Below are 24,532 nucleotides of genomic sequence, written 5' to 3' on the forward strand. Positions count from 1 at the left end.
GCAATGCATTAAATGGCATAATTATCAAGGTTTCCCCAAAGGAACATGATGCTGACTTCGAGGCTAAAAATCCCCAATTCCATGAATATTTCAACCTGTTCCAAGGCCACAGACAGTACCTTTTATTAGCAGAGCAGGTCGTCATCACAGGCTCTTCGACAGGTCGTACAGACCAAGTTGGGAACGCAACACAAGCTTCATGTCATGTCCTGTGCTGACTACTGACAAGGGGTCAAGTCCAGTGAAGGAGCATAAAATTCCAGGATAGGGTAATAAGGTCAAGGACCTGATGTAGTCTAAGAGAAACAGCACTTAAACAATTTTTTTGCAATAAGTTGAACAGCTCTAGTGACAGGCTTCAATTTTTATAAAGCACAACTATTTCAGCAAAACAAGCATTTCTAAATTTACTTTGTTCAACGCATTTATTGCATTTCAAAGGGCATACATGCACTGGATCATAAACAAAAAAATCAAACAAATTTAAATAAAAAAAGAGTAATATTTTAAATATAATGCATTTTTCCACATTAATTCCAGATACGTTTACTTGGAATAGTACAATATATAGATATACTGATAGATCTGAAGAGACATAAATGAAACACTTTCAAACTGCATAGCATTTTTACAAAACAGCTGCCATGCCTGAGAACACTAATTCCACTGATCAACAGTGATCTCCTTTGTTGGTGCCTACACCTTTTGCCAAGCAGTTTGCAGAAACAATATGATGTTTCCCTGGGAATCACACAGTACATGTTGTTTCCAGTAAGGGTGGAAGGGTATAGGAGAGATTCTGGGTATTGTTTGAGATTATCTATTTGCATATAAAAACATACTGACAACACTAATGATAAAAGGACTTCCAAATAAAAATAAACAAAATATGGTATTGCTGGATGGAAAAAGATTAAAAGTTGGTACTGGACAAGAAGAAAAAAAAAGTGCATTTGAACTGCTTTGTGATCCCTCATAGTGAAGAGACATCCGAGAACATAAACCCATTATCGTCTTTTCCAAAATATGCATTCTCAGTGTCCAATATTTTACTTCTGGTCCATTAAGCAAAGAATACATAACATAAAAGAAATTAAATACAGAAATTTAACATACTGATAGATATAAATAGGAGATCTATTTAGATAACATTTTCTGTCTTGGCAAACAGCATACATTTTTGTCAACTAATACCTTTATGCCAAGATCAGTGCAGACTATGGAAGTTTAACATCAATTTATATTACTTTAAGGAATTATAAATAATTTTGAACGTAATGCACAAATGTTTCCTTAAAAATAGTTGGATTGAATGTTTAACCCAATTTTTGCAGCTGTGAATTGCTTCGGACAAAACTTCAGACTTCAGATTTGATGGGTGTGAGCACATTAGTTTATATGTAAATTGCTATTAGAATCATGACTGTAAGCTAATAGGTATACAGAACAGACATGACATACTAGGCTCTGCAATGAAATTATATACATTTGCACTTTGAAGAATACAAACACATTACTCCAAGTGGCTCATCACACAACAGCTGCAAATCTGCAACCTAAACTATGAAGTTAGGTACAGAGAAGCACTAAAAGGCATCAGAAACATACACCCATCTTTCAAGTTGCGAAACACAATCCAAAATGCACAACTCCTGATAGGTTAGGGCATAACATCAAAAAGTACACATTTCTAAGGGTTACTTTCACGGTTGTGCTACACCTTTTACAATATGGAAGTCTGAATAAGCATTGAAACATGACTGGTGGATTGCTTGGGATATTCAATATCAACTGTTGTCACCTTCAGCATTCCCATCATCGCAAGAACTGTAGCTGCAAAGCAAGTCATAAATGAGATCTCTCAGTTAATTAAATTGAATAACAGTATTCAACATATTTCTCAATTCTTGAGCTCAGATCCAAGTCTGGAGCAAGAATATAACTGCTGATAGTTGGAATATGTAATTTTTATTCAGCTGTGACTACACTACATAAAGTAAAATGCTTTGACACTTCACGCTCATGAGAGGTACTAGAAACAATTTTTTTTTCCTCCAAATATTAAAGTCACATATAGAAAAATCTGGAATTTTAGAATTTAAGATGACGCCTTACGTAAAGACAAAGCTCAAGTATTTTGAACAATTAAGTGCATTTCTGTCATTATTCCATGGAAAAGAACTAAAAGATTGGCACATTTTGTTCACTATCATGTAATACATTTAAGTTACGGTCTTTTTACCTAATTTCAGGAAGAAAAAATATGCCTTTGATGAACTTTAAAAATATCACCAAAGGTGGTGTCAAAGTGTTGCAAAATAAGAAAAAATGACAACCAATTTCCATAAACGACATAAATGACCAAATAATTTGCTTCAGCAACATTATTTGTGAAAAAAAGATTGGCTAGCACTTTGGGAACACTCCGATTCCTGTGATTATTTATGACCATTCAAGTGGACAGATAAGTCCTGATTTTATTACTATGTGTGAAAGACGACTCAAACATTGCACCTCTATCACTATTGCATTGAAGTGTCCATCTTAATTACGTGCTCACCTGTGGAGTTCAGCTTGAACTCGCCACTAATTTTTGGTCGTAGTGCTACCACTGCTCCAAGGCTCAAACAAAATCATTGAATCCCTAAAGTGTGGAAGCAGGCCATTTAGCCCATTGAGTTGACACCATACCTCGGAAGAGCATCCCACCTAGCTCCAATCCCTACCCTATCCTTGTAATCCTGTATTTCCCATGGCTAATCCACCTAGCTTTCACATCCTTTCCATAGAATCCTTAGAGTGGAAACAGGCCATTTAGCCCATTGAATCTCACTGGCCCTCTGAACAGCATTTCATCCTACCCCTGTAACCCTGCATATCCTGTGGCTAATTCACCTAACCTGTGCACCCCTGGTCACTACGGGCAATTTAGCATGGCCAATCCAGCTAACCTGCACATCTTTGCATTGTGGGAGAAAAGTCAGTGTGCCCACAGGAAACCCACGCAGACACGGGGAGAACGTGCAAACTCCACACAGACAGTCGCCCGAGGGTGGAATCAAACACTGATCACCGGCGCAATGAGGCAGCAGTACTAACCACTGAGCCACCATGCCGCCAAACGTAACACATGAAAGCATTCAACAGAAGAAAATGTGCTATTACTTTCTCAAACTAACGACAAGGCTAAAGGTTTTGCAGTTATTTACATGTGATCAGTAGAGCAACTTCAGGCAAGGATGCAGTTGAGTGGAGAAACCCAAAAAAAACTGCTTCGAAATTTGTATTGCTTCACAAAAATGGCTTCTTGTTTACTGCCTGCCATTGATTTGAATGTCATGATGTTTGCGTACTCTATCGAGAGACAAACTTTCTGCAGTCTGTTAAGTCATAGTCAAAAAGCCAGAATATGACAGGGTTGGTTATTTGGCCCATCAGCCCACGCTGACTCATTGTAGAGTGATTCAAACTAATCCCAATCCCCTGGCTCCAACCTCTTAGCCCTGCAAGTTCATTCAAATCACCATCCAATCTTCCTTTGAAATTATTCCGTCTTGGCTTCCACCAGCAAGTTGAATGTCATTACCATTCATAGAACAGAACTGTACAGCACAGGAATAGGCTCTTCAGCCCCCTATGCTGTGCTAAACATAACGCCAAAATAAACTAATCCCTTCTGCCTGCCCTTGGTCCACATCCGTCCATTCCTTGCACGTTCATGCTTTTATCTAAAAGTCCCTTAAACGCCCCTCTCGAACCTGCCTCCACCACCACCCAAGGCAGTGTATTCCAGACACCTACTAATCACGGTGGTTAAAAAAAAAGAAACTTACCCCTGATATCTCCTTTGAACTTTATCCCTCTCACCTTAAATGCATGCCCCCTAGTTTTGGGCATTCCAACTCTGGGAAAAAGATTTGACTGTCAACCCTATCTATAATCTAGATATCCCTTAGATTTCGAGAGAAAACAAGCTGAATTTTTCAAGCCTCTCCTTATAGCTCATACCCCCAAATCCAGGCAGCATCCTGGTAAACCTCTTCTGTACCCTCCACGTCCTTCCTGTAACGTGGTGACCAAACTGAACTCCAAATGTGGCCTAACCAAAAAGTGTTACAAAGCTGCAACATAATATCCTGACCAATAAAGGCAAACATGCCATACACCTTTGCCACCCTATCTACTTGCATGGCCACTTTCAGGGAGCTATGGATTTGAACCCCAAGATCTCTGTTACAGCAATGCTGTTCAGGGTCCTGCCGTTAACTGTATACTTTTCCTTAACATTTGATGTCCCGAAGAGCAGCACCTCACATTCACCTGGATTAAACTACATTTGCCATCTTTCCGCCCATAACCGCAACTGATCTATATCCCGCAGTATCCTTTGACAATCTTCTACACTATCCACAATGCCACTGATCTTTGTATCACCTGCAAACTTACTAATCCACCCATTATGTATATCACAAACAGCAGAGGTCCCACTATGGATCTCTATGGAACACCACTGTTCATGGACCTCCAGCCAGAAGAACACCCTTCCACCACTACCCTCTGACTTCTATGAGTTAGCCAATTCTGAATCCATGTGGCTAAGCCACCATGGATCCAGGGGAATCTTAATCTTCATCATGGATGGCTCATCCAGAACCTTGTTAAATACCTTACTAAAATCCATATAGACAACATCCACTGCTCTATCCTCATCGATCACGATTGGCACCTCCTCCAAAAATTCAAATCAAGTTAGTATGACATGACCTGCCCCGCACAGCCACGCTGACTGCCCCTAATTATGCCATGCTTTTCCAAATGCACATAAATCCTATCCCTAAGAACGCTCTCCAATAGCTTCCCAACCACCGATGTGAGACCCCTCGGTCCTCAGTTTCCTGGAACAACACTAGCTACTTGCCAGTCCTCCAGGACCTCTCCAATGGCTAGTGAGGATACAAAGATCTTGGTCAAGGCCCTAGCAATCTCCTCTCACCTCTCTCAATAACCTGGTGTGGATCCCATCAGTCTTTGGGGACTTATCCACCTGAATACTCTTCTAAAAACCTAACAACTTCTTTCTTGATCTCAAGATGCCCTAGCCTATTCACATGGTCCACACAAATCTCACTAACCTTCATATCCCTCTCCTCGGTGAATGCCAACACAAAGTACTTATTTAGGATTTCACCCACATCTTCTGCCTCCAAACATAAGTTCCCTCCTTTATCCTTGAGCGGTCCTCCCTTCTTGCTAGTTATCCTCTTGTTTTTAATGTATGTATAGAATGCCTTGGGATTCTCTTTAACCTTTTAGCAAGGCATTCGATAAGGTTCCACATGGTAGGCTCATTCAGAAAGTAAGGAGGCACAGGATTCAGGGAAATTTGGCTGTCTGGATACAAAACTGGCTGTCCAATAGAAGACAGAGGGTAGCAGTAGATGGAAAGTATTCAGCCTGGAGCTTGGTGACCAGTGGTGTGCCGCAGGGATCTGTTCTTGGACCTCTGCTCTTTGTGATCTTTATAATGACTTGAATGAGGAAGTGGAAGGGTGGGTTGACAAACTTACTAATGACAAGGAGGTTAGTGGAGTTGTGAACAGCGTGGAAGGCTGTTGTAGGTTGCAACGGGACATTGACAGGATGCAGAGCTGGGCAAACTGGCAGACGGAATTCAACCCAGAAAAGTGTGAAGTGTGAAGTGATTCATTTTGGAAGGTCGAATGTGAATGCAGAATACAGGGTTAATGGCAGGATTTTCGGCAGTGTGGAGGAACAGAGCGATCTTGGGGGCCACGTCCATAGATCCCTCAAAGTTGCGACCCAAGTTGATAGGGTTGTAAAGAAGGCGTACGGCATGTTGGCTTTCATTGGCAGGGGAATTGAGTTTAAGAGCCGTGAGGTTATGCTGCAGCTCTATAAAACTCTGGTTAGACCACACTTGGAAAATTGGGTTCAGTTCTGGTTACCTCATTACAGGAAAGATATGGAAGCTTTGGAGAGGGTGCAGAGGAGATTTACCAGGCTGCTGCTTGGACTGGAGGACAGGTCTTATGAGGAAAAGCTGAGGGAGCTAGGGCTTTTTTCATTGGCGTGAAGAAGGATAAAAGGTGACTTGATAGAGGTTTCCAACATGATAAGAGGCATAGAAACAGTGGATGGTCAGGGACTTTTTCGCAGGGCAGAAATTACTCTTACAAGTGGGCATAATTTTAAAGTGATTGGAGGAAGGTATAGGGGAGATGTCAGAGGTAGGTTCTTCACACAGAGTGGTGGGCGTGTGGAATGCGCTGCCAGCAGTGGTGGTGGAGTCAGATACTTTAGAGACTTTTAAACTACTCTTGGATAGGCACATGGAGGATAGTAAAATGTAGGGCATGCAGGATAGATTGACCTTAGTAGGATAATAGGTCGGCACAACATCGTGGGCCAAAGGGCCTGTACTGTTCGATGTTCTACGTTCTTACTTGCCAAGGTCATTTCACGGCCACTTCCCATTCTCCTAATTCCCAGTTGAGTTCTTTGCTGCTTTCTTATATTTCTCATGGGCCCTGTCCGATTTTAGCTTCCTAACCCTTACATATACTTCTTTTTTCCCTTTGCACCATGTAAAAAGAAGTTCCTCTTTCACCAATCTTTCCCGTATGTTTTGCTCAAAATCTTAAACCTGCACCCCTAGAACTTTTCCATTTCAGTCTAAGTACCCGTATTGCATGTTAATTATCACTAATAAATCTCTGGCGCCTTTCCATCTCATTCCTTCATTTTCAAATTTTTGTTAAGAGCTAAAATTATCAAAGACCCCTCCCACCCCGGTAATGCTCTCTTCCAACCACTTGTGTTAGGTTTAAGATACAGAAGCTTGAACACATGCACCAACAGGTTCAAGAACAGTTTCTTCCCTGCCGTTATTAGATTGCTGAATTGATTGCCTAGCTTCGCGCACCTCCTGTGCGGGCAACCGCAATAAATCAAATCAAAATTGTGTTCTTTGTTTCTCTATTGCTTTTTTCTCTCTCAATCTAATCCATTGGTCTTTTTTATTTCTATCCATACCTATTTTGACATTGAATTTATCTTGTTTGATACACACTGCCCTCTTAGCCCTTCTATTGTTTATTTTAGAACCTTCCATTTGATTGGTTAGAGAATTACGTGCCTTGGTCACTCAGTCCTGGTGTGCCACATGATCAGCTTCCACATAAATTTTTTGCATGGCCAGTTCTTCAGTCAACTAAATGTTCAAGGAAAAGTCTATGAGTAAGCAGGAGTTAATGTCGCTTACCCTGCTACAGAAAATTATAGCCGAATTATTTGCAATTTTAAATTAATTTAGTTGCATTTACATTTGGGGTTTCAGTTTCAAAAGAAGATATTCAGTGAGAATTGATGTCCACTTTGCTTACAATGTCTTGAAAAATGTGTATCTAGCACAAAAATGCAAAAGACAAAGAGAAAATGATCTTCCACCTCCAGGATTCATGAACAGAGTGGATTTCATTACTTGCACAGATCAATTTTTACAGCTTATTTAAAAAAAACTGATTTTAAAAAAAAATCTGTCCTATAGGATGTGGATATCACTAGATAGGTCAGCATTTATGCCCGTCCTCTGATCTTGTTCCCAAATGTCTGATCAATTCCTTTGGAGCATTACATATTTCAATCACCTTCTGAACTGTTATTTCAGATCAGAAATCAATTACCTCCAAGTGTGATGAACTGTCTATTTATTACCCCCTTGGAGAACTTGTTCCCATATTCACCTTCTGGTATTTTTCTGCGACCGTAGTAATTTTCGTAGCTCCACATGGCCATAGCTTTAAAAAAGTCTGAATGCCTCAGAAAGAACTAGCTTTAAAATTAAACTCAAATTTCACCATCTGTCACAGAGAGGTTCAAACCCATACTCCTTGATCATTAGTCTGAGACTCCAAATTACATGTCCAGTGACATTACCACTGCACCACCACGTTCCCCTAGTTGATCTCAATAAGTATCTTCAAGATTTATGGATTAGAGAAGGAAAATCTAGCTCCTAGCTGCCACTATTGTCACTGCTTTGAAAATGATACCGGAGAGGGAACTGGTGAGTTCTGTCATAATACTGTGGTAACTGTATTACATCCCTATGATCACTGCCACAGTGAATAATATGAATAATATTCACTTGGACTAAACTCAAGACAGAGATCAGGTAGCACTTCTGAAAATACTCCAGCAAGGACACAGTAGATTCAGAAGGTGGGATGAAATTAGTAAGAAATTAAAATGCCTGCAATAAAGAATGCATAACAATTACATAATTACATTGTATACCGTGAAACATCAATTGGACCTCATTTTCTTTTCTATTCAGCATCCAAGTTAGGGTTTAAACTCTAGGCAATTATTTTTACATATACAAAAAAAAACATTCTTTTTGAAGTATAAATGTTAACAATATCCTTTGTGTGGAAACCTGTGCAATCTATTTTTAAAATTTCTATCAATCACTCGTAAAGCCACATTATTCATGCAATTGTAACTTTCAGCACACAAAATGAGTTCCAGGTAGAACCTGGAGTGTACCTTTGTTTACAAGAAATCCTTGATGTTTAGATCGGCTAGAGGGTCCTTTGTTGCGGGTTTCTTGGGACTCTGAGTGGCAGGCGTTGGGCTTGGGGAAAGCTAGCATAGTGGAGACCAAAGGAGGCAGAAAAAGCAGCAATGTAGTGAGGCCAAGAAGTTAGAAAAGGCTATAGTTATATATTACATGCACAAATCCGCTCATGCAACAATTTTCTGATTTCAAACATGATATATACAATATTTAAAGTTAGTTGTATTCATGTAGGTAAGAAACATGAAAGATTCAGCAAAAAAAAAACTAAGCGGAGGAGATTTTAGCAAAGCACAGCAGTAATGTTGCACAAAGATACACTTCTCAAATACACCACAGCAAAACTACCTTCATATTTAGACTCATTCAGGTTTCACATTTTAACTACATTATAACAATATATTTATTTTTAATCAAGGATTATTTCATCCTATTCTACCTCCACCCAACATTGCACTTCTGTTACAAATAAAGCAATGTAAATATTCATACCTCCTAGTCTTAGTCCTGCTCAGTTCAATTCTTAAAGGCATCACTGAAATCATGCTTTTAGGCAGTAGAATCTGCACTCCTCCGAGACAGATTTCACTCTCTAAGTTCCTTTCTGTTCACATCTTCATGTTCTCTATATCCTCTTTGTAAGAATTCTCTTATGAATTATAGGAAATACTTATTGGACTTTGTCCACCCAGTTTCATCTCATCACATCACTTTCACTGTAATAATTAACTACCAGGCTGGCATCTCATTCATGATTTCTTTTAAATTTGTAAAAGGCCCATAAAGTTGTGTTACACAGAATCATTCTCAATTACTTGTACATGCCCATTTAGAATTTGGATCTATTGCAAATTCCCTCGATGTTCAAATCGAAGTCAATGTATAAACTCCTCTCTAAATAAAATCACTTCTGACGATTCTTGGCAGAGTAACAACCGTATAATGATACCAAATACAGTTTCTAACACTTTCCTTTGTTTATTCACGATTGACAACTTCACCAGCAAGAATGATTTACTAATATGAAGTGATAATATGAATTAATTTATGACAATAAAGATTTCTGACCAATAAACATGAATAGCTAGTTAAATGATGCCTTTGTATCCATAACCAAACTTAATTGACTAAAAAAAATGATGGTAGCTGGCATTTTAAGTCCATTTGCTGAAACTATTTAGTTGTTTTCAAGTGGCAAGAAGAGAGCAAATCCCTTTCTCAAGCAGTACACTAGCAGGTTATGATGGCAGAAGCACTATGAAATGTTGCCATGAGTAACAAAATAGACCAGGCATACAAGTTAAAAGTGGGATGTGCAACATGGGTATGGTGATTACAGTATAAGTTGAAGATCAAAAAACATCAATTTAGAAATGGAGTTATAGAAAGAGTAGCAAGCTCACTCATGAGAGGTGGATGATAAAATTATCACAGGACTGTACAGTAAAGCAGGGTGATTTGAGATAATTCAGTGGTACAGATGCAAGTGTATTCCATTAAAACAAAGCAATGCCATTGTTAAGTCGAGGCTGGAAACCAATCAAAATTGAAGTACTCCTTTGGTACTGCTTTAAAGCATTAGCCCAGATAGACAAACCGGTTTAAATGCATGGAATGGGGCTTCAACTACAAGCTCATGGCTCAAAAGGTCAAGAGCTCTTTCTGAACCAAGTTGATATTTGCTGAAGAATGAGAGATTGTAGTGATTTGGCCCCACAAGTTTCCTTCTTACATATACTTTGAAACATTGATTTTCAACAAAGCTTTGTATCAGGAAAAATGTACTGAAGGGCATGGGCATGCAGAAAATTCCTAGTTTATCAAAGTCAGAAAGCCACCTGAACTACACATTCCTGATATGATCTTTCACATTTAAGTCCACATGTATGCTGCTTCTGAAAATTTACCTCAAATTGTTAGTTACATGTACATTGTATAATGTCATTGGAAGTTTCCCCTTTACTCAGAAAAAGTATTGTCTCTTGTTTCAGCCTAAGTAGCCATGACTAGATCAAGGCAGCATCATGACTTGAATTTGCACTACACAAACTTCTCTTTATGCCATCAATTTCTATTGTACAAATTTTCAAACACTTTGTCAAATGAGTCTCTAGAAAAGAAGACTTAGAACCTAATTTGACTTAAAAAAAAATAAATAAATAAATAAAAATAAAAATAAAAACTTACCGGTGCTCCAGGAACTGCTCCAGCTCCAAATGTTGGTCTCATCATGGGTTGAGGATACATCATTGGCTGCTGAGGCATCATGGGTATACCTGCACTTGCAGGTGGCTTAATCAAACAGCACATTTCATGAGTACTTGAGTTACTTATTACAAAGAAACAGTAGATAGTGTAACATGATTTTACAGTTAGCTAATTTGCTTGATAAGACTGCATTTAAATTAACAGATTAAGTAAATAACTCAAAACCCCTTAAGTAAAACTATACAGATCTTAATTGAGCAGTAAGCCGAGTTCTCATGAATCATTTATTACTTACTATCCCAAATCCAGGTACTGGTTGAGCAGTGGGTGGAGGACCTACAGGTGGAACAGCTCCCTATGAACAATTCACAGAAAAGCAGGTGAATATATTTGCGTAAACTAGTTTGACCAAAACATGCTTTGGCAGTGAAAGAAATGTTCTAACAAACTTTGCTGTTGGTGTGGAGATTAAAAATCAAGGAGGAAATACAATTTCCTATCTTTGTTAGGACCAAATTCTTTGAGATTTATCAGGCATAATGGGCAACCATAGACCAAAACTGCACGATCAAGACAAAGTTGCCTTTCAAAAGAAGTCAGAACTTGTCAGCAGTATCAAGATTCTAATTGGTTCCTTAAATCACTTCACTCAATTCATTCTTGCAATCTAGTCCCCATTTCTGAAGAAGGGTCCCAACCTAAAACGTCAGCTTTCCTGCTCCTCTGATGCTGCCTGGTCTACTGTGCTCTTCTAGCTCCACGCTGTGTGTTATGTAGAATAAGATAACCTGATTTATTGTTACGATCATTTTAAAGGTCCAGTAATTTCAACTTTAATCACTTTGAGCATGAAGGTCCAGAAGGGTCCAAAAAACGAATAGAAATGACATTAAATGCTGCTCAAGACAAAGCAGCTTTCAAATACAACTGCAGAAATCTACTTTGATCATGCATGCTCTCCAGCACAGATGAAATAATCTTTAATCCTGCATTATAGTCCTCCATCAGCATTTAATACATCCAATAACCTATGCTGAAAAAGATCCTGATGCACAGGAAACAGGTCCCTTGGCTTGTAATTTGCTTTGTTTCTATCTGAACATCAAGTCAAGCTCTACTCATTAGATAAAATTACAAAGACCTTGGAAGGAATGAATATTGTATAAAATATGAGATGTGAAAAATTGAGACAATTATAGGCCACATATTGGAGGAAAAACAACCTACATTTGTTGAACGTAATGTTTCAGTTAGTTGAAATGCCCTGCATCTTGGTCACTGTTTTACTTTCCACAGAACAACTGCTGTCAGATAACAGCTGGGTTTTAATAATTGTCAAGACAGTACTAACAGAGAATAAAAAGAGAAATATCTTTATTGAAACGAGGTTATGATTTTTAGGTTAAGATGATACGCTGCTCGTTCAGACAGTGATACAACACAGAAGGTGACTATTCACAAGTACCTCTTTTTGGCAGTTATCCCATTAATTCCACACTCCTATAACCTTCCCATAGTCCCATCATACTTCCTTTTCAGAATTACTGTTAAATCTGCTTCCAACATCTTTTAATTCCAGATCAGAACAATGTGCAATTTTCTTTTCCCTCCAATCAGCTCTGGTTCTTCTGTCAATCACTTTAAAAGTCAGTGCTCTAGCTCTCAATAGTTTTGTCACTAGAAACGTTTCTACTCATTTAGATAATAAAAATGATTTCCTATCACTTCTTGATCATCTTTGCTCTAAAGCGAACAACTCCAACTTTAATTGAAGGCCTTCACATCTGATTCCATAATGTTAAAAACACTTCTGCGTTTTCTGCAGCCTTAACTTTCCTCCTCAAATATGTACCCAGACTGAAAACAATACTCCAGTTGAAGCCAGAGAGTGTTTTTATATGGATTAATGTACCAGATTGGTTTTTGAAAAGTATGCCTCTTAATAAAGCCAAGGATTCTCTTCAGGAAAAGAAACCTTCGCAACTTGCCCTGCTATCTGCACAGAATTGTATAATCCACCCCATCCCTCGATCTCTTTTCTAGCATCCCCTTTAAAATTGTATCATTTTATTTGTATTTATTCTCCTCATTCTTACTATGAAAACACACCATTTCATATTTAGAGTCAGAATTAAACAGCACAGAAGGTCATTGTTTGACCATCAAGTCAATGTCAGCTTTTTTGTAGAATAATCTGGTCAGCCCCATTTGTTTACCCTTTGCTCACATCCCTGTAATTATTTCTCCTTGCAGTGCTTCCTTGGAACTTATCTTTCCAAAGTCAGCTGAAATATAAATGTGCTGGGAGGTACACAGAGGAACGTCCTCTGAGGCTGACTTTTGAAAGCTTCACTGTAATATCAGCCTATGGACCCGAAATAAGAGGCAAGGAGTGGTGTACTTGGAAGGTGAATCTTGCCATAGAGGCAGATGAATACCAGAGTCTTTGTGAAACAGTGACTACTCCAGCATTACTCAGAAACCAGGTAGCTATAAACCCCTGCAAGTGCGTGAACAGAAAATACTTTAAACTGCAATGCTACATGACAAAAAAAAACTGCAGATCTTGAAACTTAGAAAGAAGAACAGAAATTGCTAGAAAAACTCACCAGCTCTGGTGAGAAAAAGCAGAATTAATGTTTCAGGTCCAGTGGCCATTCTTCAGAACTGATTTTAGCTAGGAAAAGACTATGTGTGTAGAAGATTTTGGGGGGTAACTAGGAGTAAATGATAGGTGAAGCTGGTGCTCAGAGAGAGAAGGGCAATTGGGCAGACAAATGAATGAAAGCTCAGCCTATGGGAATCAATAGATGTTAATAGGGACCATTAGTGACTGACAACGTGTGGTTGGTGGTAGCAGCCCCGGTCACGACGAGGGACGGTGGTAATGGTGTTTGGAGTAAGGACAAGGGCAATGGTGCCCATCACAGTGAGCAAGCGGGAGCCCAGGGACAGACACAGACACAGGCATACAGGGAAGGGAACATTGTAAAGATATTACCACAAAATAAAACCAAATCTGATGTCGATGACGACGGTGATAGCAACCATGGGCTTGGGTAAAGCTCCGCTTAAAATGACATATTATTGAAGCACATCACAGTATTAAATTGATCCAATGGAACAAAAATCAATCAGAATACACTACCTCCTATTCTCTGGATTCAGGCATACCCTTTCTCATCATTCTTTTCATGCCCACATGGCAACTTTAATCCTTTTGGTAGACTGACTTCATTGAACCTGCATTTTTCAAATTGGACTGCCCAGTTTACCAAACTGTTTTCTCTCCTTAAGTGTTAATAATATTCATCATTTATTACATTTGAGTATTGATTTATCTGCAACATGGGAACAATGGAGAGGGATCAAAATCTTGCATTGCTGGCAAGATTGAAGCTGTTCTAGAATGGAAGATAAGTGAATTTGTGATTAGACTGCAAATATCCACTTGTGTTGTATTTTTGGAAGCGAGTAAACTGATCTGCCAAGAAAGGTTTACTTTCCACGGCTGTTGTTTCAAGGTTGTACACATCTTCTTGGTTGCAAAACACATTCTTTGCAATAAATTAAAGAGCTGCACAAACTTATTAACTGTATGCAATCAAATTGAGCTCAAATGCAAGAACTTTTAACAATGCAGTACGTTTTCTATAATGGTGCAAAGAACAGAACTGAATTCCTCGTTCAAGAGCAACTAGATGCCCTATGATGTCAACACTGCAGAGAAAAGGAGAGAAAGAAATGAATAGTTGGGATTTGCCATTTACCATTTGTAAATAGAAACTTGGAAGTAAATTCCAGTGACAACCTTTTTCCCATTATCTTGGGATGTAGATGTGAATGGCAAGGCAAGCATTTGTTGGCCATCCCCAATTGCTCTTGAATGAAGTGGCTTGCTAGGCTATTTCAGAAAGTAATAGAGTCAACCACATTGCTGAAGGCCATTACTGAACAACTGGTATTTTACAACAATCCATGACAGATTAATGGTCACCAATATGAAGACCAACTTTCAATTCTGAAGTTTATCATTTGAATTTAAATTCCACCAGGTGCCAAGGTAGCATTTTGATATATGTCCCCAAAGAATTAACTAATGACATTACCACTTGTCACTACATCAATGAAGTTTAACAACAAATCGTTGGGGTGGGAATTAAGTTGTATGGAGTTTTTCATTGAAATCTGAATCTTCAAACCAATGACACAATTCAATTTATTTTTGGTAATAAGATATCTTCTCCTAGGATTTAAATGCACAAACATTATAAATCCATAAAATAGCTGAAGAATTATTTGGTTGAAGATTAGAAATGCTAAGCTTGTTTGCACTGGAACAACACTGAAAAAGCTGGAGAAACTCAGCAGGTCTGGGAGCATTACAGGAGACAGAAGGTTCATACTGGACTTGAAGAACGTTAACTATTTCTCGATCCAAAAGTGCTGCCAGACCCGTTAAGTTTCACCAACATTTAGTGTACTTATTTCAGATTTCCAGCATCCATAATATTTTGATTTAGCTACGACTGAAGTTCAGAAGAGTGTAGGGTGACTTGATTGCTATTTAGATTACCTTGACAAAGCAGACATAGAAAGGATAATTTCCTTTTCCTTAAGAAGTAGGCAGATGAGTATTTCTTTTTTTCTCTTTGAAGTACTGTGCAACTCTGGGACTCTGCCTTGGCAGGTGGAAGTGAGCGGGGCTGGGGGGGCAGGGAAGTCACTGAATATTTAAGATAGAGGTAGCTAGATTCTATTAGGCAAGGGAATCAAAAGATTGTCAGGATTAGATAGGAATGTGGAGTCTGAAATACAAATAAGCCATGATCTTGTTGAATGGCATCAAGGGGCCAAATGTTGTACTTCTGTTCCTATTTCGTGTGTTTGGAACTGCACTACACACCAAACAAAGCACTAGTTATGAAAATACATAATGATTTAATATAAAATGAATAATGATTACTTAGGCGGTTCAAGTGAAGACAAACTACACAAGTCATCCTAGCAGAAGAATGTCTATAACTTTGTTATAACACCCATTCTATTGGTTAAAGCTAGTAAGAAAAATGGTGTCTGCAGAACATCAGTTTGGACACGGATTCCAATTCATTAACTTCCTGTAACACTGACATACGGATAGAGGTACCATTATCCTCATTTGACGTTACAAGCAAAAATGAATTGAAGACAAACTTCAGAAAGTGTTTCTCCTTGCAAAAAAATAAAAGGAAAAAAAAAAGTGAAATTCAAGGAGAAAAAATAGTTAATTTATGTCAATTATGAATGCCAGCAGGTAGCAATTTCAGTCAGTCATTCATTCGTACATACAGACAATTTATAAAGTCATTACAGAAGCGTTAGTGAAAATGTACAACAGCAGGTTAGTCACAATTGAGGAAAAATAAAAAAAAAAGCTGTTTCATCTAACATTTTAGGCAATGAAAATAGGAAAGTTGGAACAGTAGAAAAACATGTGACAAAGCCGTGAAGTGTTATGCCTTAGTAGTTTGAGATTATTTAAATAATTCTTAACTATTCAGAAACAGATATAGTACTATGACAGTATACAGATAATTCCTATTGTCTGAACGTTTCAGGTTCAGTGGCCCTTTCATAGAACGGACCCAAAACGTTAACTGATTTTTCTTCAGATGCTACCAGACCTGCTGATCTTTTCCAGCAACTTCTGTTTTTGTTCCTGATTTACAGCATCTGCAGTTATTTCAGCTTTAATTCTTATTGTCTTGTGGAGCTTCCATCTCTTCTACTTCATGTCTTATTTTTCTGCCTCCTCCTGTGCTGCAACCTTAGTCTCAATTCGTCTTTTCATAACAATTTGGGGTGTGAAGGGTTCTCAGTTATCATGCAATTAAAATTAAAAAGGATTGATGCTTTTTGCAGAGGTGATATTTCAAAAGAATGCTGCTCAGAAAGTGATTAGTAATGCTATCAAAGGCTATAGCATGGATAGGTCTCACTTACATAACTTGGAATTGGCCAACCATTCTGTTAAGGAAAATTGTAGTTAAATATATTACTCCTTACTAGTGATTTCTAATAGCTGTTACAAGATACAAATATAATAATAACTTAAAAAAGCTTTAATTGAAAATGTTTCTACCAACACTAATTTCAAGTATTAAATTTACTCTAAACTATTTTAACTTATTTCAGCACATTTACAAATGAATCACTTAACATTTAATGTAATGCCAGCAGAGAATCACTTCAGGGACTTGTGCTGAAAATTATTCCAGCATGGATTAGCAACCCCACGTACAAAAGAATGATGTGTATGACAGACCCATTGCAGTTCATACTCTCTGCGACACAAGCGTAACATTTATCCTTCCAAAACATCAATTCAATTACACAAAAATATCACATATCCAGGGAGGAATAAAATTTATTTCAGGAAGAATTGGTCTGATATGCATTTGTGCATTTTCTAGAGTGACACATGCAGAGAATTGAACACAGATGACTTATCCACCCATAATGTTGGAAAACAGGGCTAGAAAGGAGTGCTTTCTTCCTTTTAAAAAAAAGTGTTAAGTACGGGAGGAGCTGGAGGAACACAGCAGGTCAGTCAGCACCAGAGGAGTAGGAAAATTGACATTTTGGGTCAGGACCCTTCTCCTCTGATGCTGCCTGACCTGCTGTGTTCCTCCAGCTCCACACTGCTAACTCTGACTCCAGCATTTGCAGATCTTGGTAACTTCTGTTAAGTACGGGAGAATAAAATTAGAATTTTTGTAGAAAATACCCATTGGATGAAGACGTGAAATTGTACAAATTGATCAAATACTACTTAATTGTACTTCTAACAGGAAAATGGATCTAAAAACAAACTGTCACATCAGCATTTTTAAGAACAGTAAAAATCTTTAAAGCTGATTTCATGAAAAGAGAAAGTACCATTTGGTTGCTGGGCGGACAACCTGCTGGCCAAGCAGTGGTTGGAGCAACCTTTGGCTGCCAGTTTGCTCCTCCTGTCAACTTCCTTTCAGAGGCATTCCACTGAAGGTCACTCCTACAATTAAAGTAAATATTAAAACTAAGTTAAAGGTATGCCATCAGGGTAGTACCCCAGAACCAACTATACTCAACTGCTTCTTCAATGATCTTTCCTCCTCCAAAGTCAGAAGCAGGGGTGTTTGCTGCTGAATGCACAATGACTGTTCAGGATCATTTGCCATTCCCCAAATACTCAAACAATTCATGCTCAAAAAATCAATAAGACTGATAAGAGGTGTGAAACGTTCACATATACAAGTGCAAGCAATAATCATCTTCAACAAGCTGAATCATCTCTGCTCACAAGCAACTCAGAGGCTCGGGATTCTACACCTGACACTCATCTCGACTTCCCAAAGCCTGTCCACCAGTTAAGAGGTGTAATACTCTGCTTGCTTGGATGACTGCAGCTCCAATACTCAAGAAGCTCAACACCATTTAGGAAAAGCAATCTGCCTGATTTGCACCCAATCTACAATCTTAAATATTTACTTTTTCCAAACTTGCAACCTTTATCATCTGGATCAACAAGGGAAGCAGTTATATAGGAACAGCTCCATTAGCTCCCCTCCAAGCCTCACTATCCTGATTTAGGAACATAGGAAGCACGAGTGGGCTATTTGGCCCTTCCAATCTGTTCCACCATTAAAAAATCTTGGCTGATCTGGTTATGATCTCAGCACCATTTTTCTGTCTGCACCTCAAACCTTGATACTCTTGCCAATCAAAAATCTAAATTTGAGGCTGAGTGTCTAATCAATTTGACATATTGCAACCAGCACCCCTTGATGTTTAATCTCATTCCTCAATATCAAGATCCTGGGGGTTACCAATGACCAAAAATTTGACTAGATTACCCATATAAATAATATAGCTACAACATGTCAGAGACAAGGAATCTTCTCACAAAGCCTGTTCACTATTCACAAGGCACAAGTCAGGACTGAGTGGATGGAATACTCCCCATTGCCTGAATGAGTGCAGCTGCATAAACACTCAAGAGATCTGACACCAATCAGAAGAAAGCAGGCTACTCGACTGACCTCACATTATGCTAGGTAGCTCCTTCTCTAACATTATGGGTTTACCTACATTAGGCAAACTGTGCAGTTCAAGGAGGCTCACCACCACCACCACCACCACCTTCTCAAGTGCAAGTAGGGATGAGCACTAAATGCTGGCCCAGCCAGTGAACCCCAAATCACATGCCAGTTCCAATCCCTTTGGCACTCAACTGGCTACAGCTTACCAACTTGATAAAGGCCCATTTATTCCAACGCTCTTCTTCCTACCAGTTAAAGCAACTGTCTCCAAGCTAATACGTTAATCCTACACCATGTCTTCTTAACCGTGTGGCTTTGATGTGGTGCCTTATCAAAGGCCTTTTGGTATTGAAGTCCAATGCATCTAAAATTGGTTCCTCTCTAGCCGCCATAAATGCCACTTTAAAAGAACAGATTAGTTAAAACTATTTTCCTTTTTCAAAGCTCCACCTTATGAAGTTGTCATTTTCAAAGTACAACCTTCTTTATAATTGATTTTAATATTTTCTTATGACAGATGTTATGCTAATTGGCTAAAACTATTCTGCCTTTCTCCTTTCTTCAATAAAAAGGTGTTATATTTACAACTTGGAACAATTTTAACAATAGTATGTGTCAAAATCCTGCAACTCCCTTCCTCACAGCACTGTGGGTGTACCTAAACGAAACAGGATACAGTAGTTCAAAGCAGCGGCTCAACACACCCTCTCTAGGATTAGAGATGGGCAACAAATGCTGGCCGTACAAGTGCCACCCGCGTATGGTGACAGAAGAATGACTTTTCAGAGCTGTGTTAATTATTCACATTATTTATTTTTAATTATTTATTTTTATCTTTGAATTTATTGTCTCAAATGCTATTGTTTCATGTTTACCAAATGGAGCTTAGTGATGAAATGCATACTGACCATCGGTTACACGACAGAACCCAATTCATTTCATTTTGGTCGCATTTTACTCCAACTTGTGTTAGAGATACATAAGCATATTTTGATATTTTGTTTGACAGACTTAAAATGGATTTAATTTTCAATGAGGCAAAATCATCCAGTCCCCAAAAGACAAAAATATCCTTAGATTAGTTGCAGATAAACAGCTAAGCTACTCAAACAAAATCTGACAAAATAGTTTCTCAGTATCTCCAACAAACACCAATCCTAAACTGGAACAAGTGATTTTTCTGAAATGTTAGAAGTGAAAATGAAAAGAAATAGATTAATCAGGTAAGGAAAGATTTCAGTTAGTAAACAGCTCATTAGGGATGGCATTGTATCATTTCAGCAAAAAAAAACATACTTCACCGTGATTCCCCAAAGGTGCGTTTCTTCAAGAACTGACAATTCTCTAGGGTCAGAAGCAAGTAGATATCTGGCTACTCATTTATGCATATTTCTTGAACAGAATGGAGTTTCACGTTTGTGAATTGACAAAGTGACTGAAGACATTATCCTCTAGTTGCTCCCTCCCACCAGAACAAGTGCCAAACAGGAGATAGCTTAGTTTGTGCACAACAATATTAACTAGACAGAGGCTAGTTAATACCCAACAATCTCTCCTGTTCTACATTCGAGTGTTACATCTCCATGACTCCTTGAATGTACTATGTCAGGTTTAATATATCCACTGATGACATATGGCTGTGTGTCTTCATCACCTCTTACTACTGTAAGGAGGCTATACACTTGTAATTGAGTATTTTTTCAATGCCTCCAACCACTTCAATCTGTTGCAAATTGAATTGAGACAAGGTAAACTGATTAAAAAGCAATAACAGAGGTGGGGAAAAAGGAAACAGTCCTACAATTCTGTGATAGTGTAAACTTCCAAACTTTAACTGTTCACAGATTGAAAAAAGCAGCAATAACTCTGTTCGGAATAAACTATTAAAGGATAAGGACAAACTGTTATACAAGAATGTCTGGGAAAACGAGGAGTTGAGACTACATGAACAAAGCTGTTTTGACACCTGGCTGCCTAATGCCACAAGGACAATGATTGCCCTGCAGAAGAATTTAAAAGAATTAATCACAGGAAAGCTGTGTGCCTTCAAACAGACAGTTAAGGCCAAATATAAGAACAAACAAAGAAGCTACTTCTGATAAGTAAGCAAGCTGCAGACTTGCAATATTGTGGATGAAAGAATCTAAAAGATCATCAATAATGTCACACCACAAATTCGGAAAAGAGAAAATTATCTAAGAATTTAACTTCAGGATGCCTTTGGGCAAAGCTATGAAGACCAACACTGCACAAGGATTAAACACTAGACAAAGACACTGTCGGTTGGAGTCTTAGCTAAGTTCCACCATTAATCAGGTAACAGCCAAGTTGAGTTGAGGTTTAACTTGCTTACTTGAGGGGTCTGATTTTGGTTGCTATTTGCAGTGAAGTTTAAACAATTGTTTCTGTACTGAGATTTCTTAATAAACAGCCGAATTAAAGGGAGTCTATGGTGATTTACCCACAACAATCCACGCCACCATCAAAACCTATTATGATTTGAGGAAGACATTAGCAGTTGCAATGTACAGGGTAATGACACCACGGCTGCCACTATCAGAAAATAACCTCTTGGAAATACTGACAGGAAGCAATATTTCAAAATGTAATGATTGTTATGGAGGCCAGCCAGATGGACCTCATAGAATAAGAGTTCCCTGATTGGACCAGGTTAACAGTCCCAATCAGGGAGGCCTGGCTGACAGATATAAACAGGAGTGTCTTGCCCTTATCAGGCTTTGCTTGCTACTGGTTCACTGCCATGTGGGTATTCTCCTGGTATGGAAATATTGAACAAAATTATTTGCACAATGGTATCTTTACTGAGTCACTGCACTTAGACACACATACAAAAAAGTAAACAGGAGTGTTAGAGGTTCTGTTCGCTCTGACACCTGCTCTAAGGAAGCCAGACCAGTGTTGAGTACTGTGCACGTGTGAATAAAGGTGGCTTGGTGACGGGATACTAGCCTATGTGGAGTTATTTGACAAGGGAGATTCAGAGAGCTTTGAGAGGACACTTAAGGGAAGCTGCTGTCTCTATTCTCTCTCATGGAATGGTCCATGAACAAATCCTACAAAAACAGAAAAGCAGCATCAGGGAGTTAAGCTTGAAACAAATGCAATCTTTTGACTGTACTTAAAATAAAGTGAATCCATCCCGGTCGACTTTAAATCTTAAGGTTCAAAGGCTATCTAAGGAGTCTAAACTGTATATTCTTTTTATCTTCCTTTAAACTGGAAACACTGTCTTTTCAATGTTATATCTGCGAGAGAAGGCCTCCAAATGACAGACAAAAAAAAACTGTGTACTTGACAGTGACACGATTAATCTCTTCAGGGTGAGGGGATGATAAAGTTGCCCTTCCACTGAACACTGACTGCTTTATGATTTGCTCATTATTGCTACAGTAAGAAATAGCTAGCTATATTTTAACTGGGCAGAGAGGTACAGCCTTGCACTAAATAAAGGAGTTAAATATACACTGTGGCACCAAGGAAGTTGAAAAGCAGGAGCTGGTTCACCCCCTGTCACTAAGGCACAACATCTTCCATCACATCTGCGTTGTTAGCCTGGTCATCAGATATCCAGTTCTGAATAAGCTATAAAAGAAACAAAGCCATCATCTTGGTACCCTCCTCATGCAACTGATTCATCCTCCTCTTCATTCACCGTCAGGCAGAACCAGACAATCCACAATATCCTAGGCTGTAAAATCTTGAGTTGAATTTCTAATTCATATCCTATATCTACAAACGAACACTTAATTTCACTTCCATAAACATCTCCAGTCTCAATCTGTCGCAGTTGCTTTTACACAGGAGAGCTCATGCATATTTTAGACTACTCTAATGTTATTCTGGCCTGACTTCCATTCAAACTCTAAACTTGAACTCATCCATCGTTCTGTTGCTCATATCCTAACTTTCACTCACCAATTTTATTCTCCCTGACTTACATTACTTTCCTTGGCATACTTGTGCAAATATACACACAAAAGAACTATGAAAAAGAAATATTTCAGAGAACCACAAAGTAGATAAACTGTATTAAGTTAATGTAAATTAACCTATGCTAAATACGACACAACTTACTTCTTTCCTGGAGCAGGAGAAATACCCAAGTCTACAAACAGAAACAGAGAAAAGTAAGATTAATCAGACATTAAACTAATAATAATGCCACATAACAATGACCAAAATCAACAACTGGGACGCTTTCGACAGAGTATTCATAATTATACTGCATGTAATAAATTAAATCAAAATGGAACTAGAAAACCAGGGTCCTAACGTTGCCTTAGAAGTACATTGCCATGCAGCAGCCACCCATGCAGTTGACGCATATGTGCATGCATGTTACATGTGGAGCTGTGAAAAAATTTTAGATGGCTGCAGCACCTCAACTGATGGATTGCAAGCTCTGCAATCCAACTGCACCTTTAGAGCAACTACACTATTACCACATGAGGAAGTCCAAAGACCACATGGCGAGACTGTTACACAATAGATTCCCAGTACAAGCACCATAAAATACTAGAGCACAGGAGGCCATTGGGCCCAAAATTGTTCCTCTGAAGAGCACTGCAGTCAGTCATATGCCTCAATTCTTTCCTCATATCCCTGCAGTTGTTTTCCTTTCAAGTATTTATACAATTTGGTTTTGAAAGCTACTTGGAGTCCATCAGAACTTTTCAATGAAGGAGATCTTTTGGCCCATCATATTTTATTTGTTGGCAATCAAGCAACTATCTACTCATTTTCCAGCAATTGACCAGCAACCTTGTATGTGATGCTATTTCAAGCGTTTATCTAATTGCCACTTAATTTCTGGAACTCAATGCCTGAAAGAGGTGAGAACCCTCAACATTTGTTTTTCCTTAAATCCCCTCTGAGCCTTTGACCAGGGCTCTGTCACTTCTTTTCAATTCCTCTCTGGCCTCAGTGGGGTGCCAGAAGTTGAAAGACAGCTAATGTAGTACCATTGTTTAAGAAGGATGGGAGAGTTAAACCAGCAAACTACAGGCCAATGGCAGGCAAACTATCAGGAAAAAGTTCTAGGAGGACAAGCTTAAGTTACATTTGGAGGGGCAAGGATTAAATCAAGGAGAGCCAGCATGGCTTTGTTAGGGCAAGATAACATCTAACACATTGGATTGAGGCGAGATTTTTGAGGTGGTCACTAAGTACGTAGTTGAGGTTATTGCAACTCATGTAGTCTGCGTGGACTTCAGCAAGGCCTTTGACAAGTTCATGCATGGTAGACTGTTCAAGAAGCTAACAGCCCATGGGACCCAGAGCAACTTTGCAAACTGAATCCAAAGTTGGTTTAGTGGCAGGAGCTTGTGGATGATGGATTAGGGTTGAAGTTTGTTTTGTCTGGAAGCTTGTGTTCGGTGGCACACCACAGGGTTTGAGCTGGATCCATTTTTTTGGGTGGTGTGCATTAAATGATTTAGATACAAATAGAAGAGTATTATCGGTATTCTTACAAAGCACAAAAATTTGTGGTGTGATTAATAGCAAGGAGGAAAGCCTTTTACTACAGGACAAGATGGGGAGAACAGTAATAAATTTAATCTTGAAAAGTGCAAAGTGATGCATTTTGGCAGGATAAGCAAGGCAAGGGAATATATGAAGAATGGTAGGACCATGGGAAGTA

The 24,532-nt window shown here is 38.7% G+C and overlaps 1 protein-coding gene across 2 annotated transcripts in view; it reads right to left on the reverse strand.

Annotated features, from left to right (window-relative positions):
- Positions 1 to 406: 406 nt before the first annotated feature.
- LOC109913545 (clathrin coat assembly protein AP180-like) overlaps positions 407 to 24,532 on the reverse strand; it is a 211,297-nt gene continuing 187,171 nt past the window's right edge. For both annotated transcript variants that reach the window (XM_048596769.1, XM_048596770.1), the window contains 7 exons: positions 22,966 to 22,996; positions 17,729 to 17,843; positions 16,793 to 16,816; positions 11,103 to 11,162; positions 10,787 to 10,891; positions 8,569 to 8,667; positions 407 to 1,833 (listed from right to left, as the gene is read on the reverse strand). In XM_048596769.1, coding sequence (XP_048452726.1) covers positions 8,575 to 8,667; positions 10,787 to 10,891; positions 11,103 to 11,162; positions 16,793 to 16,816; positions 17,729 to 17,843; positions 22,966 to 22,996 — 428 coding nt within the window. In that variant the 3' untranslated portion in view covers positions 407 to 1,833; positions 8,569 to 8,574. The remainder of the gene's footprint in view (positions 1,834 to 8,568; positions 8,668 to 10,786; positions 10,892 to 11,102; positions 11,163 to 16,792; positions 16,817 to 17,728; positions 17,844 to 22,965; positions 22,997 to 24,532) is intronic.

This window comes from Rhincodon typus, chromosome 5 (genome assembly GCF_021869965.1).
Source record: "Rhincodon typus isolate 14 chromosome 5, sRhiTyp1.1, whole genome shotgun sequence".
Classification (NCBI taxonomy): Eukaryota; Metazoa; Chordata; class Chondrichthyes; order Orectolobiformes; family Rhincodontidae; genus Rhincodon; species Rhincodon typus.